Source organism: Eubalaena glacialis, chromosome 4 (assembly GCF_028564815.1).
Source record: "Eubalaena glacialis isolate mEubGla1 chromosome 4, mEubGla1.1.hap2.+ XY, whole genome shotgun sequence".
Classification (NCBI taxonomy): domain Eukaryota; kingdom Metazoa; phylum Chordata; class Mammalia; order Artiodactyla; family Balaenidae; genus Eubalaena; species Eubalaena glacialis.
In genome coordinates this window covers 110,500,901-110,518,479 of record NC_083719.1, presented here as the reverse complement: position 1 = coordinate 110,518,479, position 17,579 = coordinate 110,500,901, and the positions used below count along the sequence as shown (strand labels likewise).

The 17,579-nt window shown below is 51.7% G+C and overlaps 1 protein-coding gene across 14 annotated transcripts in view; it reads left to right on the top strand.

Moving 5' to 3' along the window:
- The first annotated feature begins 1,350 nt into the window (after window positions 1–1,350).
- P4HA2 (prolyl 4-hydroxylase subunit alpha 2) overlaps window positions 1,351–17,579 on the top strand; it is a 40,347-nt gene continuing 24,118 nt past the window's right edge. For 2 of the 14 annotated variants that reach the window (XM_061189568.1, XM_061189581.1), the window contains exons 1-7: window positions 1,351–1,428; window positions 1,973–2,104; window positions 8,615–8,732; window positions 10,294–10,393; window positions 11,002–11,098; window positions 11,382–11,533; window positions 14,298–14,435. In XM_061189568.1, the coding sequence (XP_061045551.1) occupies window positions 8,634–8,732; window positions 10,294–10,393; window positions 11,002–11,098; window positions 11,382–11,533; window positions 14,298–14,435 (586 nt within the window). In that variant the 5' untranslated portion in view covers window positions 1,351–1,428; window positions 1,973–2,104; window positions 8,615–8,633. The other 12 variants (XM_061189567.1, XM_061189572.1, XM_061189578.1 and 9 more) reach the window with 11 other exon arrangements.

Sequence of the window (17,579 nt, the reverse complement as noted above, 5' to 3'; positions counted from 1 at the left end):
GTCTAATGAGGGTTTTGTTTCCATACTAGAGACCTGAAAATATTTACAGGTCAAGGGATGGATCCATTTGGGGAGAGGAGGTTTAACATTCAAGTGAGAGAAGGGATGATCCACAGGGCAAGCTCCTGAGAAGGGGGAGAGGATGGGAGGACCTGGGCAGACAGAGGGAGACTCCTGCAGCATAACAGGATGTAGCAGAGGCAGGAAGATTTCTGTTTGATTTTAGTTGAGCTCTGGGGAGGTCAGCTGGTGGCTGAGGAAGGGCGGAACAGTGGCTCATTCCGTGTTTTATGTGTCTTGTGTGTATTTTTCTGTGTGTTCATGCCTTCCCCAGGTCTGGGCTGCCAGCCTGGATGGTGTGCCATGGGGAATATCCCCACACTGGACTGGGCGGAGGCTGAGCACCTCCCACTCTGGCCTAGCTCTCTGATGAGATTCTCAGACACTGTTTCCCCTCATTCATGACCAGGAAGTTTCACAGAACAGGCGTGGGAACCTGCTTGGCGGCCAGGGCCTCCTCTAGCCCAGGCTGAGATTTGCAGCATCCCTGCCTTCACTCCCTCCGACCCTGGATTGGCTGAAGGAAGTGCCCACTGTTTTTGGCCCATGTTGTATGTAAGGGCTTGGGGAAAACGAACGTTGGCTCCACGGTGCCCCACTTCCCCCCGTCTTTGATACGCTCCCTTCTCATCAACCCTTTCACCCACACATACATCCCCAGGAGGAGTGTCGGATCCAGGAGCTGGGGACAGTCAGCATCCCTTTGGGAGCTTGGCCCTGGGGGTGGATGCCAGGTCTCCAGTCTTCTTCAGGTCCTTCTCCACTGTCCCCATCCCTGATAATCCAGCTCCTGGGCCGGGTGACCCCACCCCCTGTAACATGATGGTGGTGATGATGGGGAGGCGGCAGTAGGAGCCGTGTATACAGCAGGACCACCGAGGAAATGGGCATGAGCTGGGGCCAGGGTAGCTGGCCAGCATCCAGGGATGCTCCGCCCGACAGCACCGGCTTCAGGATAGGGTCGTGGGCCCCTCTCCAGCCGCCCAGGGGCCGGGGAGGAGGGCGGGCCGAGTCCCACAGGTGCGAGCGCCAAGGAGACGCCGCGTACGTGCGGAGAGCGGCGGGCGGCATGAAGGGCGCGGGCGGCCGGCCCCAGGCCCGCTCCCGGCTCCCGCGCGGCCGGGCGGCCTCGGCCTTCCCGGGGGTCGCTGGCTGTGGTAGTGACCCCTGGCCGACGCTGTCTGGGCGCGGAGCCAGGGGCCGCGAGCGGGGGAGCGGGGGGCGGGGCGGGAGGTGGGGACGTGGCTGCAGCTCAAGCGGGCGGAGCCCGGCGACGGCGGGAGGTGGAGCCGCCGAGGGAGGAGGGGCCGAGTGGGCTGGGTGCCGCCGCGGGAGGTTCTGGAAACGCCGGGAGCGGCGCGTGTCCGGGTGAGCGTACCGCGCGCCCGGCCCCCGGATCCGCCGCGGGGCTCAGGCGCGGGCCAGGGTCGCCGGTTCGAGCCTTCTGCCCGCGCGGGGCTGGGAGCTGGGGAGCGGGGGTCGCGCCGTCCGGGCCGCAGCCCCGCGCCCTCCGCTCTGTTTCTACACCCCTGTGGGTTCCTGTCCCGCCGCCGCGTCCCCTCCCCGAGCTCAGGGTGGTGAGGTCAGCCGCGCCCTTCCTGCCGGTCCCCTCGGGGCGGCCGGACTTGGCGGGCAGCGTGGCCGCCCCGCCTGTAAGGCTCCCGGGAAGGGGCGGCCTGGCCCGAGGGCTGCCAGAGGTTGGAGGCTGTGGCAGGGGCGCCGGGCAGGCCCTGAGGGGCCGCTTAGTGTTAGGGAGGTCCACCATCCTGCCTCCACAGGGCTGGGAGTCTGCGGCCTTGGCCCCGCTTGCTGCGCATTAAGACAGGCTGTTGGATGAGAAAGTTTTGTTTTTGTTTTTCTTTTTTCCCCCTCCAGACATCCTTTTCTAACCTGCATGGTTTTGCTTCAGCAGGCGCGGAGACTTGTAACTAGTTAATTAATTCAACAAACGGACCCTTCTGCGTATCAGAAACTGCAAGGAGTTGCTAGCCCAGTGGGGCAGGCGGACTGGAAGACCAGGAAAGGCCAGGCCCCGGGCAGTGTGGTGAGTGCTGTGCTGGGAGGGAGCACCGGACTGTGGGTACTTGGTAGAGGACAGGATGCTTCAAGCCAGAGGGCTTCCTGGAGGAGGTGACCCATGAGCTGGAGTGGTCAGATGAAGGCAGAAGAAAGAGTAAGCCGGACAGAGGAACAGCGTGTGTGAGTGGAAGCAGACCTGGGCACTCTAGTGGAAGCAAGGTGATGGGGGAAGGGACACTTTAGGGAATAGCTGCCCATGGACCCTGTCCAAAGAGCTTCAAGTGAGAGGACAGTGCCTGGTATTGTGCCCTGTATGTGGAGGATGCTCAGTGAACCCTTGCAGCATAAACATGGATCAGCATAAACCCTCCTTCTTCAGGGCAGAGGCCCCTGGCCTCTGTTTTCTAATCTGACACCTTTAAGGTGGCGTAGAAGAACATCAGAGTCCCTCCCAAGGCTGAGACTGGTGTCTTCCGCTGTAGAGTGACACCTAAGGCTTGTGCTGCTTGATGTAATCCATCTGAAGCTCAGCAACCTCAGTGCTTTTGCAGGAGATCCTGGCCCTGAGAGCAGGAGTTGGGGAACATTGCTTTGTAGCTTAGGGCATTCTCAAATGTCCCTGATTTTGCAGAGATCCACTGTCCACCTAAGAATTTATAGAATGGTTTTGCAAGCTGCTGCCCGTATCACATCTGGGATAGCAGGTTCCATGATTTAGTTCTCTGTTAAATGAACCATAGTTTCCTTTGGCTTGTGCTTAAACAGCCCCTGAAGCTTCCAGGGTGCAGTCTCTCATTTTATTCTGGGCCTCAAGGGCCAGCCTCTCTGTTCAGTTCTCCCTACTCATAAGATGTTTGGGCTTTGAATCCTTTTATCCTTGGGTCTCATTTGTAGACGGCCAAGCCCACGCACTGTGTGGCCCAGCCAAGGAAGCCACGTAGCAGAGTTGGAGTGTGTTGGCTGGGGACCTCATCCCAGAGATGCTGTCATACTGGGCCACCCTAGTTTTCTGAGAGGTCAGCAGGCAGACGTGGTGGCGACTGAGCATTGTCTGTGGCTTGTGATAGGCCCTTCTACCCTGTCCAATGCTCTGAAATGGGTGTGCCCAGAAGAGTGCCTGCTTTGTCACTGGTTTAGCCTGGCCACAGCCAATCTCTGTTCATTCCTGGAGTACCTCCTGTGTGCTGGGCTTCTGCTTAAAGTGTACTTGGGGCTGGAATGAGGGAGGAGGGAAAGGAGGCAGTGGCGGTGGCACTGTCCTTGCCCATGGGTGGCTCACAGTCTCTCTGAGATTGCTGCTTCACGCTGGCAGGTGGTCATGTGCCAGGGAGGAGCTCAGAGTGTCAGTGCTCATGAGAAGGAGAGACTGCATGGGTGCAGCCCTGAGGAATGAGTGGGGTGAGCGAATCTGGGGTCTGCTCATTTCCTGAGAGAACCTCCCCTTTTGACTCTGCCCTCCCACATCCTTGGGAGGGTCTGAGACTGGATGTAAGACCTTGGCCAGTGTGTGGCCACGCTGGCTGTAGTGTGCATTGGGCTGGCCGGTGTGTCCCTGGCTCCTGGGATCTCTCAAGAGTTTAATTCTATGCAGATGGAAGTTGGCAGGAGATGCTGTGATGCAGGCACGTGCAAGCCCAGACAGGGTGCTGGAGTAAAGGTTAAGCTTTGAAAACATTGCTCGAGTCTAGCAATTTGAACTTTTGAAGTGCACCAGGATGGGACATCAGTCTGTTCTTGAGCAGAGAGGGCTGGTGGCTCCTGTGGTCTCTGGGGTTTGAGCTGGAGATGTGGAATGAGGGATATAGTTTTTATTCTCAGAAGGAGCAGAGGAGCATGAAAAGTCTGGATTAGAGACCGAGGAGACCTAGGTCTTGGAGACCTAGGAGAGAGTGTTTGTTCAAGTGGCGTCATTGCAGGGCAGAGGATTAAATGTTTGGGTAATGAGTTCCCCAGCTCAAATAGGATCACAGACCAGCATCTGCTCTAGACCTGATCACAGACCACCATCTGCTCTAGACCTTTCATGAAGTGCTTGCTGAAACATAGCCTGCTCTGTACCCGGCACTCCTGAGGGCCCAGGGTGTGGCTGCGATCCTGAGGCCTGGTACTTGTAGGAACTCAGAGTGAGCAGGTCAGAGACATAGAAATACGTGAGATTCTAGAGTATTGGTCCAGTCACCTGTTTTTGCCAGAGAACTTTCCTTCCTTGGTGAGAGTTAGAGCCAGTGATTGACCAGTTTCCAGAGTTATTCCCTGATGGTCAGTATGTTGCATTACGCCTGACTCCACCCTCTGCTGAATCTCTTAACACTCCTGGGACATGGAGTGTTAAGAGATTCAATTTCTGTCTTGTTTTCATCTTCACTGTCCCCTAGACTGGACCGTCTTTCTCTCCAGGGATCAGCTGGGAAGCTGGCTGCTTCAGGTCTATTGCCGTTCCTCTAGTACCCTTGGTGCTCATGACTGGTATAAGTTGTGCCTGGTGCTAGGCTGCCCACTGACATCTGTCATCTTATTCAGTCTTCAAAACAGCCCTATGATATGCAGATTCTAATATTTTCACTGTTAAATAGATGGGAAACCTGAGGCTCAAAGAGACCCTGTAACTTGTCTAAGGTCCCAAAGCCTGGAAGTGATTGTGGAGCTAAGCTTTAATTCTGGGGCTCTCTGACCCCAGGGTGGGTGTGCCTGCCTACTAGACTGTACTGTCTTGCCCTGAGCTGGGCCATTTGGTCATTTGTGAGTGCTGTGATGTCTGGGCAGGAGTGACTGCTCACTTGAACTTGAGGCACCATGTTTTTGTCTTCTGGGTCCATGTTGCTGTCTGCCTTCTGGTGGGATCCAGCCACGGATGTCATGAGGCTGCTTTGTGAACCACAATAAAGTCCTTGACCTGGGCAGGCCTGTTCTGCTAGGCCAAAGTGTGGCTCCTCCTTCTGGGAAGTCCTTGTGCTATAAGACAACAGATGTTACTGAGTAGGATTGAAGGCAGCAATATATAGTAGAAAGTATGTTTTGGATTTGAGTCTGGGCTCTGCCAGTAATTTCCTGTAGCATGTGAGGTGCGCAGGAAACTCTCAGCCTCAGTTATGTATCTTATATATCTATATCTGAAATGGAGATGGTTATCTAGTTTACAAGGTGTTGGTGAGGATTAGATGGTAGAAATGAAAGATTTTTGGAAAAATGAATAGTGGTTATCTTAGCCTAGAAAACAGAGCCCAAGTCAGAGCTTACGTACTTAACGCTTTGTTAGAAGGTACAGTTGCGGAGTAGCAAGGGTAAGGGAAAATAAAAGTGAGGTCGAGAAGGAGGCGAAGCAAATACAAGGTGGTGCTTTAGCAAGCTGGCCAGTCTGCACAGAGATACACTAGTTGCTCAGCCATGCAGGACATCTCTGGGTGAGCTCTACAGAAGCTCCGTGCTGCAGAACAGTTTCTCAGTGAAGGCCTGGAGAGGGAATTTATCTGCTGACATCCTCTTGTTTCTGTCCTTCATTGGTCACAGTTGCCCTAGGAGGAGTTAATTCCCCCATGCTCACTCCTCAGTTGCACTCCCAGGGCCCTCCAGCAGCCCCTGGGGAGGTCAGCGTGGTGCTTCGCTGGAGTCTGGAAGTAGCAGGAGGAGTCAGAGATTTGGGGCCTGCACAGTCTCCTTCACTGGGTCTGAGGCAGAGCAAGTGGCCCACGGCCCAGGAGGCAGGTGAGGCCAAGAGAGTACAAGGTGGTATGTCAGATTCATCCAGTATAGTGGTGTGTGGATTTTATTCTTTCCTGTAGTTCCTTATAAGGTAGTCTTACCTGGACTGCCAAGTCTTTGCCAAGACTGATTGAAAACCCAGCTGGCTTTTGAATGTTGATTTGTACAGCCTTTTCTGCTACTTAATTGTCTAGTTACTGAAGCAGGAGACTTTGTGGTTTTGATGGTACCCACGTGGGAAGTACAAGTCAACATGTCCAGGTACTGGATAGAGAAACTACAGTCAGCCCTCCATATCCACAGATGTAAAACCTGTGGATACAGAAGGCTGACTGTACTACACCTATTATATAAGGAACTTGAGCATCTGTGGATGTTGCTATCTGCGGGGCCTCCTGGAACCAATCCCTTGTGGATACTGAGGGACAACTGGATAAGGATAGGTATGCATGAACATCTAGGCTTTGTTAGGTTCTCAGTGAAGGAGAATGTTTTTCATGTGATGTGGTAGTTGAAGGTATGAAACCTGGAGTCATGAGATGGGGCTGGGGAGGGCAGTAGGGCCAGGTCACACAGAGTCAAAAAGGCCCTTAGGGCTAAGTAATTTGGACTTTGTCCTGAGAGTAGTGGAGAGCCTTCGGAGGGTTCTTAGGGAGAAAGAGACCAAACGAGGGGCTGTAGTAAGCTGTGATGGCTATTTTGTAGAGCAGAGGTGGGAGGGAGGCCACGTAAGATGAGAGACCAATGCAGGTAGTGGCCAGTATAGCTGCAAGAGGGACTTAGGGGTGGCTCAGATCAGGGTGATGATTGAGGCATGACATCAGGTAGGGAGAGTAGAGTGCCTCCCATCCTTCCCTGGGGTGCCAGTGAGAGCAGCTTATGGGCCCAAATGGACATCCATGTACATAGGTGGCAGGGCCTCCTGGAGCCTCTGTTGAACTCTTCCTGGGTTGAGCACGCAGGTCCTCTTGGCTCTGCCATTCAGAGTTGGCCACGCTACTGGGAGGCAAGGCCGCTGCAGGGAGCCCTGTTCAGGCTCATTTTGCCCCTTCATAGAAGGCAGGCAGCCTCTTGTTCAGAGCTAAGCCAGACAAATACATTGTTAAAACTCAAGCTGTTGCATTTGGGTTGCAGCTGGGAGCTTGGCAGAGGTTCCTGCCTGATGAGGTAAGGGGAGAAGCTAAGGACGCTGCTGGTTTGCAGTTGGAAACATCTTTTCATGGTCATTTGGCCAGGTTGTAAACGTCCTTTCCAAAGAGCGGGCTTGCTAAGGCATGTGATTGTATGTCTTGGAATTGTCCTGTGCTTAGAAATAGTGCTGGTCGCCTGGTGGGTGATTATTGTCACTGGGGTGTTGGCAGGCTTTGGAGGACCTCCCCGTGGGGGTCCAAACTCAGGCTGCTGGGCCACTTTGGAGTCCGTTTGAGAGGGCCTGCTTTGTTTTCTTTTCATTTTAAATATGAAATATATTTTAAATTTCCCATAGAACTCCTTGTAGAAAGATTAGGAAATACAAGTAAACATAAAGAGAAAAATAAAATTATTTCACCAAGATACAACTAGATTTATGACTCTCCGCTTGCATATATATGCAGGTATGTAAATTTCCATATATAAAAATTTTTCCTTATAAAAATGAAATCATAGAGTATATATTGTTTGGGAGCCTGCTTTTCTCACTTAACAGGATGCTTTGATCTTCTCTCAATGTTAATGTGCACACAGTGTCCATTCTTACACAATCCATAACAATCCACTGTTTGGAAGAAATGTAACATCTTCTGTTGTTACAGTTTCCTGGAATGAACAAGTCTGTGGTGAGGGTTTTTTTTTTTTGCTGTTGTTGTTGGGCCAGACTTTGCTCTAAACTTGGGATGCAGCTCAGATAAAACTCACTATTGGTTTTCTGTTCAGACTTGGTGATACTTTATTTTCATAAAGGGGGCCTCAGTGTTGCCCATTTCTAGGCCTATTCAGCATGGATTTCTGAGGCTTCCTGGAGGGCTTTTGACAGCACTGGACACTGGTGGGGGCACTGGGCAGTCATACATGCTCCCACTTATTCTGTCATAAGCAAGCTCTGGGTATAGGTATGAGATGGGATGGGGGGCATGTAGGTGGTTGGCTTTTCCCATACTGTGGCACACAGTCTTTCTTGGAGACTGCCTCCTCCCAGCCTGACCCTGATTAGATGGCCTTTTGTACACCTAATACAAATTAGTGTTCGGGGACTCAGGATCAGGGGAAATGGGCTGGGAATCTAGTGTACCTTTGCCTGGGGTGGCAGTGTTGATCGTGGCGGTCTGGGGGCTGCGTGGGAGCGCCTAACTCTCTGGACCAGCAGGGTTGTTATCCCCCTCCTCCATCAGAGCAGGACTTCGTAGGCTCTTGGTCAGCCCAGAATCCCATCTGTGATTCTTTGGGCTCTGCCTCCAGGCTGGGATTCGTCGATAGGCTCAGTCTAAGCCAGATAGCACATTCCAGAGAAATGACAGCTGGTATTCATGTAATGAAGGAACTTGGCTGCTTTTCCCTGAGTGCTGTAAGGCATGAACCATGGGCAGTATCACCAGGGTGACTTGAAAGGAACAGAGAGGCTTCTCCCTCCCTTAAATTTGTTACCTGATCTCTGAATGGGCATGCCACTGCAACTGCTCACGGAACAGGGGACAAACGCTGGTGCCCCCCAACTTCCAACCGTGTTTGGTCTGGTCTCCTGCCTGGGCACTGCTCTCCCATCACCCCAGCCTGATGGGTAGTTGGCTGATTCCTCATTGTCCACAGATACAGCCTCCTGGCTCTGGGTTTTTACTGTTCCCTCCCTACACACATACAGAAGGTGTTCTCCTGAGCGGATGAAGCCTCTTGAAGTACAAGGAGCAGACCCTAACCCTGTGAATGGGTCTTACGTAAGCAAGAAAAGAGGCCTTCTGGAATCCCGGAGTGGAGATGTGGTATGCTGAGGCCTGGGAGCAGATTTGTGGCTGGCAAAAAGGGGATCTGGGCTTTACCTTGGGGCTAGGCTGGGCCGTCTCACCTCTTCTCGGTGACTTGCTTTCATCTGCTGCCCTAACTTTATAATGGATCCCTTAGCCCATACTCCCTACCCTGCAGTAGGTTGTGGGCTGAAGGATCTTGTTCTGTGTATCTCTGGGCCCCTGACACCTAGGGTATTGATGGGCATGATGTCAGCTCTGCAGGCATTTGGCAGGGGATGAACAAATGGGGACACTCACTTATTCTCTCCTCTTCCTCATATAGGAACCCGTTTGAGGGTGGGGGTCGTGGTTGGGCTTCTCTGAGCCTAATCTGGAACCACAGTGGATTGGAATTTCTTCTGAAAGGGTGAGGTGAGGAATGGTGGGCGTGACTGTGCATCTAATCATCGCAGGCAAAAAACTGCTGATCTGGCGTTAGTCAGCTCAGACTTAAGAATTCTGTCAGATAAGGCTTACATTTTGGAGAGAAAGCATTTGTATTTCCTTTATATTCCTTGTTTTCTCTCAGTAAATTTCCAGTGGGGCTTGGCTGAAGTAGAGCAGGAAGAGGAGGGACTGACAGAACTGGGGCTTACGTGGGTGCTGTTCCTTCAGCGTGCTCCAGGCTGCATGGCTGAGCTGGGAGATGATGTCCAAAGCTTCCATTGTGTACTTGGGTCCACTGCCAGTGGGGCTTGCCCCATGGTGTGCCTGCTGCCTTCAGAGCTGGGTCTGGCTATTTCTAGGCTGATGAGAAGACAGCAGCTGGCCTCTTACTCATGTCAGCAACCCAGCCTGGCCTAAGGTTTTGCCCCTGTGTGGCTGATTCATTTTTGTATCCCGAGTGCCTAGCTCAGTGCCTGGCATATGTGGGTCTTTAGTAAATATTTGCAAATGGTGATTCTCCATGAGGACAGTGTCTTCCAAGGAGCTCACTACAGGAAGAGCAGCGTCTGCCCAGTCTGCTCTAACTGTGGCCAGGTGCAGACCAGCAGGGAGCAGTTTGATTTCTCTTCTGGCTCACCATCTGCTGTACACCTTATTTTGGGTGTGGGTCCCCTGGGGCATATTGTGTCAAGTTCTCTTTCTGTCATTGTCTCTCCTGTACTTTCAGTCTTCTTGTGGGCAGGGACTGTGTGTTACATCTGGGTCCTCAGCACCTGGCACTGTCCTCGCACCTGTGTTGGAAGGAAAGACAGAAACAGAGAAGAGGTCTGGGCCAGAATCTTGAACTGACAGACTATTAGACCCAGAGGTGACTGTCGTCCACGGCCCCTGCCTCCATTCAGCCTTCCCGTATTGTCAGTTGTTACCAGAAGTCGAGAGGCAGAGTCTCTCCCAAGGGCACTTGGCCTCCCGGAGCAGGGGACAGAATTAAGCATACATCTCTGGTTCTATACCCTGGCATCTTTCCACTGGTGGTCCTGAATATCTTCCCTGGCTTCTGTGTGTTAGGTCAGGATTTTGGCATGTTTGAATGTGTGTATATATGTTACCGTTGTTGATCTAATGACTACTATCACTGAATGCCTTGCAGACACTGCCCTCTGTGACCATGAAGCTCTGGGTATGCATGTTGCTGGTGGCCTGGTTTGGTGTCCTGGGCTGTGTGCAGGCTGAATTCTTTACTTCTATTGGTATGTGCCAACAGGACTATTGTCTACCTGAGCAATCCTTGACTCATGTGCCAGGGGATGTCACTGCCTGAGGCCTGTTCTCATTCAGGGTGGGATGGCCTCATCCACTAGTTTTGACCAGATCTGGGGAGAGCTCCTGTTTCCCCCTGTGAGCCCTGATGACCTGGATGTCCTTCCTGGGAGCCAGCTGTCTCAGCTGAGCCTCCACCCTGGGTAGTGGAGGCTGCTCCTGGGCTGCCTGGCATTTCTGACCAACTTTCTCCTGGACTGGAGAGTAGTTCTGAGCAGAGAAGCCCCCAGGATGTCTATGTCCCAGTAACATGACCCAACTGGGTGGCAGTGGGAGAATGAGATTTGGGGTTTCTTCCTTAAGGTGTCCTCAGTGCACTTAACATTCCCTTGGACCCTCTGCCTCTCTCTTCCTGAAGCTAGGGGCCAGGACCATACGAATGTCTAGGTCTCCTTTAACTCTAGGGCCCCATGATCCCGAGAGAGTTGATATGCCCTTGGCCCAGGGGGCTTGCCTCTGCTGATGTTTTGTGCCCCAAGGTCGGGAGCTGGATGTCCCTCATCCATTTCTTACTGGCCCTTTTTTCTCTCCCTTGCAGGGCACATGACAGACCTGATTTATGCAGAGAAGGACCTGGTGCTGTCCCTGAAGGAGTACATCTTGGTGGAGGAAGCCAAGCTCTCCAAGATTAAGAGGTGTCTAATGTCCTAAATCCCTACACCCACCCTGAGCCAGCCCTCCTCCCCCACCACCCCCACCCCGGAACCCATCCTGGGTGCCCATAAGAGGAAGCCCGTGAGGGGGCAATGTGGGGCTGGCCTGGAGGTTACTTCATGCCAGTCCCCCAGAGTAGCTAAGTATGTGGGCTAAGGACTCACTGCTTTTTCCTTTTTAAATAGAGACCCCCTGAATCTCACCAGGAAAATTACTGTAGGTCAAGATCCATGTGTTAACCTTCCTTTTTCTCTGGTTCCACAGCTGGGCCAACAAAATGGAAGCCCTGACCAGCAAGTCAGCTGCTGACCCTGAAGGCTACCTGTCCCACCCTGTGAATGCCTATAAACTGGTGAAGCGGCTAAACACAGACTGGCCTGCGCTGGAGGACCTTGTCCTGCAGAACTCAGCTGCAGGTGAGGGACAGTGAGCAGGTGGTTGGGTGAGCCAGTATGTCTGTGTGCTGGCACCTGGGGAGTGTGGGTCTGAGCCTGTCCTGGGTCGGGGTGTTGGTGTGCACGTGCAGTGTGTGAACATGCAGCCTGCCAGTCCGGTGGCGCTCATCTCTGTGGGGACCTGGCAGTTGTCTGTCCTTGCTTTTAATATGTTATAATAATCAGTTCTTGGGGATTCCCTAGCGGTCCAGTGGTTAGGACTCCGAGCTTCCACTGCAGGGGGCACGGGTTTGATCCCTGGTCGGGAACTAAGATCCTGCATGCTGTGCTACGTGGTCAAAAAAAAAAAAAAAAAAAGCAGTTCTTGCCTTTTCCTAGTGTTTTTGGGTCCCTTTTTTTTTTTGGTAGTGACTTTTTTCTAATTACGCTTTAGTAATACATATTTATAGAAACATTGGAAAACACAAAAACAATCATATAAGAAAATTACAGTTCTTAATCCAATTGCCTAGTGATAATCACTGTTAAAATTCTAGTCTTTTTACACATGTATATACATTTAAAAAAATGGAATCATACGTATATATTGTGGAATGCAAACTTATTTGCTTTGAGGGACCAAATGAATTAACAAGAGTAAGATAAGTGGGCTAAGTGGTGGGACCAGTGCAAGCTGGGGAGCACGGGCCTCATCTAAATTTATTCCCATTCATATCTTTTAGAAAGAAAACATTATCTGTTGGCAGATTTGTGACATAAGCATATACTGTTTTCCTGAATTTTTCAGCTTCTCTATATGTCCTTTAAATGTTCTTCTGCAACATGGTTTTAATGGCTGGACAGTAATATGTCATACTGGTGTAGTGTAAAACTGGTCAAGTCAGTGGATGTGGAATTGTTTCCAGATTATCAGCAATCTTACACATATCTTTATGCCCATCTCTGATTATTTTCTTATGATAAATTCCTATAAGTGGGATTTGCAGGTTAGAGTATGAACTTATTTAAAGCTTTAACTGTGCTTAGTCTTTTACTATGGTAGTACTTTCTATGCTCTAATATTTTCCTCTTAGCAGGAGATGGTGGGGCAGCCTGGAGGTGGGCCCTTCTGATTCCAGCCTTGAGCCCAGCCCCGCTGGACTCAACTGTCTCTTCTCCCTGAGTTGGAAGTGCTGATTAACTTCAGACTCGTCGTCGTCTCTCGGGCTGAAGCATTTTAGCCCTTAATGGCCAGACTGGGCTGGGCTTGGCTGGGAGCAGGGTGGCCTCTGGGCAGGGATTGGTGAGCTCAGCCGGGCGGAGCTGTGCCCAGTGAGCTCACTGCCTCCAGAAGCCACGGCTGCCTTTCCCAGACCCTGCCTCCCAGCCTGAGCCTGTAGCTCAGAACTGGCTGTCCTGCCTGCAGTGCCGGAGAATAAGCCTGCCCATATGATCTTCTGTTCTCAAGTCTTGTTCTTCATACCCATCCCCCACCGTCAACATCTGGTTCCTCTGGAAAACCTTATAATTACCCGGAGGGAGACAGGACAGCCCCAGACAGCAATACGTTGTTTTCACCTCTTTCTTTCAGAGTTCTTTCCCCTGAAATGGGGAGAGGGGGAGGCAGGGAGACATGCTAACAATGTGGCTTTTTCTGGAAGCATTTTTTTCCCCTGGATTGTAAACTCATAGAGTCCCTGACCATGCAGCCGTGAGGAAGACAGGGTTGCAGCATCTTGGTCCCTGGGTCCCCAGGCAGGGCTAGAAGTGGGTGTTTGAGCCTGAGGTCATGAGAGTAGGTGGCTATGGGTCCTGCTGCTCTGGGGAAGAGGCCAGAGAAGAAATGGCCTTGGACCTCCCCTTCTAATTCTCAGCTTATGAGCACAACTGAAGCCCCTGAATCAGCATGGGAGGGCCTGGCCTCCACCTGGAGTCCTGAGATTGCAAGAGGTGTATATCTTGCTTTACAACTAGGGCTTGGAGTCCCCAAACAGCTTCCTTGGGTGCTTCTGTGCTCAGGGGCTCTCCCATGCTCCAGGCTGTGGTCTTGAGTACCACAATTGGGGAACTCATGCCCTGAGCTCATTGTGGGTCTGAGTGGTAGGAGTGCCCTAGTAAGCAGAGCAAGGCCCAGTGTGGTCTCTCAGGGGAACCATGCCGGGCTTGTGCAGCCCCATCTCAATACTGGCCTTGGTCAGATGATTCTCCAGTCCCTAATCTTGGCGTGGGGACAGCACCAAACACCTCCAGGACTGTCATCATCACCTTTCTGGATGATAAGGGCCAGTGGTCAGTAATGAGTGGCCAGCTGGGCTCTCTGAGTTGACCACTTCTGTCCCTTGGGCTCTTCAACCTGAGATGTAGGCTAGGAGTCTGTGATTACCTGGCCAGGCTAATAATCCTAGATCAAGGTTTTCCATGTGATTTGTTTTCCACTGAGTGGTCAGCATGTCCTCCCTGAGTCCTTTCCTGTGTCCCTGTCAGTTACCCTCACTGTCCTCTTTTCCTTCTATCTCCACGCCAAGACTCTCAGATTCCCACGTGTTAATTAGTGTGAGGGGGCCTTTCTCTTCATTTCCAAATGAGCAGCACAGGCAGTTGGTACAGTGAGGAATAAGAAAGGGGAGGTCTCCCTGGACTGGAACCATCAAGGAGGGCTTCCTGGAGGAAGGGGAAACAGCCTTTGAGGGAAGGGGCAGGGAGATTGCACTAGCCAGAGACCCTCCGGTGGGTGCCTGTCTGGTTCCAGGTGGAATTCTGTCCCTGGATCAGGGTAACCTTTTGTTCTCACTCTCTCCTTTGGAAGGCTTTATTGCCAACCTGTCAGTGCAGCGACAGTTCTTTCCCACTGATGAAGATGAAACAGGAGCCGCCAAGGCCTTGATGAGACTTCAGGACACGTACAAACTGGACCCAGACACAATTTCCAAAGGGGAGCTTCCAGGTAACTCACCACTCCAGGCAAAGCCTGTTCAGCATGTGTGTTGGCTGTGGTGTATGGACAAGGATGGAGCCACTGCTGACTCATGGTCTCTACGCTCAGGCTCACCACGACCTCTGGCTGTAGTTCTTTCTTAGGTTTCCAGTTGGTGTCAGTCCTCTATTCCCATGACAGCTGTCTCCCCTCAGCCCCTGCCCCACCACCTCCCTCCAGTATTAGCCCAGGCCTGTCCTCTCTCAGCTCAGAGAATGCCGAGGTTGCTGCTCAGGACCGGACCTCCTTGGTCTCTGTCCCCAGGGCACCACTCAGGTCTGCATCCACACCCACTTCTATTCCCCACCCTCCGATTTCTTCTTGCCTAAGACTGATCTCTGGACTCATTGCCCCATGTCCTGTGTGCCCTCAGTTACAGTCTCTGCCCCTGTTCATTCTGTGTCCACCTCTGTGGACTCTTCCCCCTGAGCTCACACACATGCTCTGTTCTTGCTTATCTTACAAACCCCTCCCTCAGGATCCAAGGCCCTTTTGAGTCTCTGCTGCTGACTGATCTCTTCTCCCTCCTGGCTAGGCAGCTGGAGAGTCATACACACTCTTTCTCTACTTCCTTGGTTCCTATGTCCTCCTGAACACACACAGTCTGGTGTCTTTCCCCCCCATTGGCCAATCCTGCCCCTGCAAGGTCACCAGTGGCCACTTGGCTGGTAAAGCCAGTAGACAGGTTTCAGGCAGAATGTTCTTTAGCTTTTCAGCAGCATTTGGCACATTGATTGCCCCATTCTTCCTGATAGTCTCCCTCCTTTGAATTCTGGGACACTGGTCTTGGCTGTTTCTCTTTTGGCTCCTCTCTCTCTCTCATTTTTTTATAGGCCCCTTTTCAATTCAGTTGTCTGCCTCAGTATGTTTATAAGAAGACGTGTTGGGGTTTGGTGGCTATTAAAGGCCAATAAACCCAGGGATTCAGTTAGACTCCATTAGAACTTGGATGCCACCTCACCCGTGGGGACCCTGTAGGAGGCACAGCAGAGGGAATCACGGTGAGGGGGAGGGATGCACTGTGTTGTTGGCTGGTCAGGGCCTGGAGCCTTGGAACTGAAGAGTCCAGTGAGCCAACAGGAAGGAGTGTAGACTTCTCCTTAATCCTCACTCAGTCAGGTTCTGGACCAAGCCAGGCCTTGAGGCCAGAGAGAGAAGGTGGCTTGGGGCACCTGCAGGATCTCTTCACCCTGTAGCTGTGAGAATGGTTGGTGGGAGGAGAGAGCCAGGCATTGACCTTTTACATTCAGTTAACAGACCCATGCATATCCTGAAGGGGAAATGAGGGGTGGACGGGAGTTGTTCCCCAGGATGCCATCCCTACCTGGTGTCTCCCTAAGCACCTTCTCCAAGTGAGCCCAGCCATTTCCATCACTTGAGGTATCACCTGTACATGGATGACATCCAGATCTGTGTTCCCTGTCAAGGCTTGTCTCCTGAGCTTTCGACCAGTGCAGGCAAATGGCTGTGGGACATCTCTACTTGGATGTTCCATGGGCTTCTTAAAATTCACATGTCCCAAACTGAAATCCTCATCCCTTTTTGAACCGTCTACTGTCCTTCCTCCTTACGTCAGCAAAAAGCACTCCATCCACTGGCTGCTCTGGGTTCTACCTCCCTACAATGTCTTTTGTACTTGGAGGCCCTGACTCCAGCCTCATGGTCACTTCTTTCTCAACTGGATTATTGAAATATTATTCTAACTTATTGTATACCTCCAGCTCACTCCTTAAAATCATCCTCCACGTGGTCTTAAGCACATATCTTTTTACATGAGTTCCTGATCACAATGTTTAACTTTTAGGGCTAAACCAAATTCCTCTTAATGTGTGGTCTTTGTGGTCCTGTGTGGCACCATCTCCTTGGCTTCCTTGTCTGTTGTACTAAGCTTTGCCACTGCTCAGCTTCTTTGTTCATCCCACAACCTCTGCAGGAATACCTTTACCCCCTTCAGCTGGGTTTCATCACGTGTGATTGCCCTTCAGCCCTCAGCTCTGCTGGCATTCTCCAGGGAGCACTCTCTAGGGAGCAGACTTTCAAGTTGGCTTCTGGGAAGGATGCTGAGTGTCTGGGAGCCATTCTTGACCTTCTTGGTATCTGTGAGACATGTTGATAATAGCTACTGATTATTACCACTCTGGGGAATTATAGGAGACATTTTCATATGTCGTCTTGTTGAATTGTTGGCGCAAGTCCTCTAAAACTGATGGTATTATCTCTATTTAGAGATAAGGGACTAAGAATCAGAGAGGCTACGTAACTTGTCCATAGTCACACAGTTGTGGGGTGCCATAGTTAGGCCCACACAGACCCTGTTTTGTCCGGCTCACTCAGCTGTGTTATACTGCCTCCATCAGTGTTCAGTTCCTCGGCCTACAGAGCCAGAGATCTGTGGAGGTACGTGGAGAGTGAACAGGGACTCAAGGACCTCCCCACCCCAATCTGTGGTCTGCCTACTAACTCTGTCTTGTGTTTACTCTCCCCATTTTCCTTTCCCACATTGTCTGTTCCTGAGCCATCATGGTGAGCAACCCTTGGTCTCTGAAGCAGCCAACACATTGCAGCAGGGGTTTCATCCTGGACATCTTGGACATCAGGCAGCAAGAGCCTGCTCTGAGGCAACTCTCCCATGTCAGCCATGCCTAGGCTGCTCTTAACGGGGTTGTAGGGAAACTCCCTTGGTTTCCAGGGAGAGTCACAGCCTAAACCCTGCATCTCCCCATAGCTTACACACCACATCTCCTTTTTGACTTGAAACTCTCTTCATGGTCACTTTGCAGCGCTGAGCCAACAGCAGATGACCTGTGGTCACAGGACCTGCTGAATTGATCTTCATTAAGGGCCCCACCACCTAGTGGTCAATGCTGGCACTGCAGTCTTATCTCTTGGTCTCCCTTGGCATCTGTCACATCACTCCTGCTTCTTCTGTTTCTTTCTCAGTGTTATTCACTCTGTCCTTTCTGTATAGGTGGTCTCTGGGGCCCTGGCCTCAGCCACCTTCTCTACTCTTTCCTGACACTATTTCTGGAAGCGATTATCTTCATCCATGGCTTTACCTGCCACCTAAGTTCTGTTTTTTTATATTTAACTTATTTTTCTGACTTTCAGTCTCAA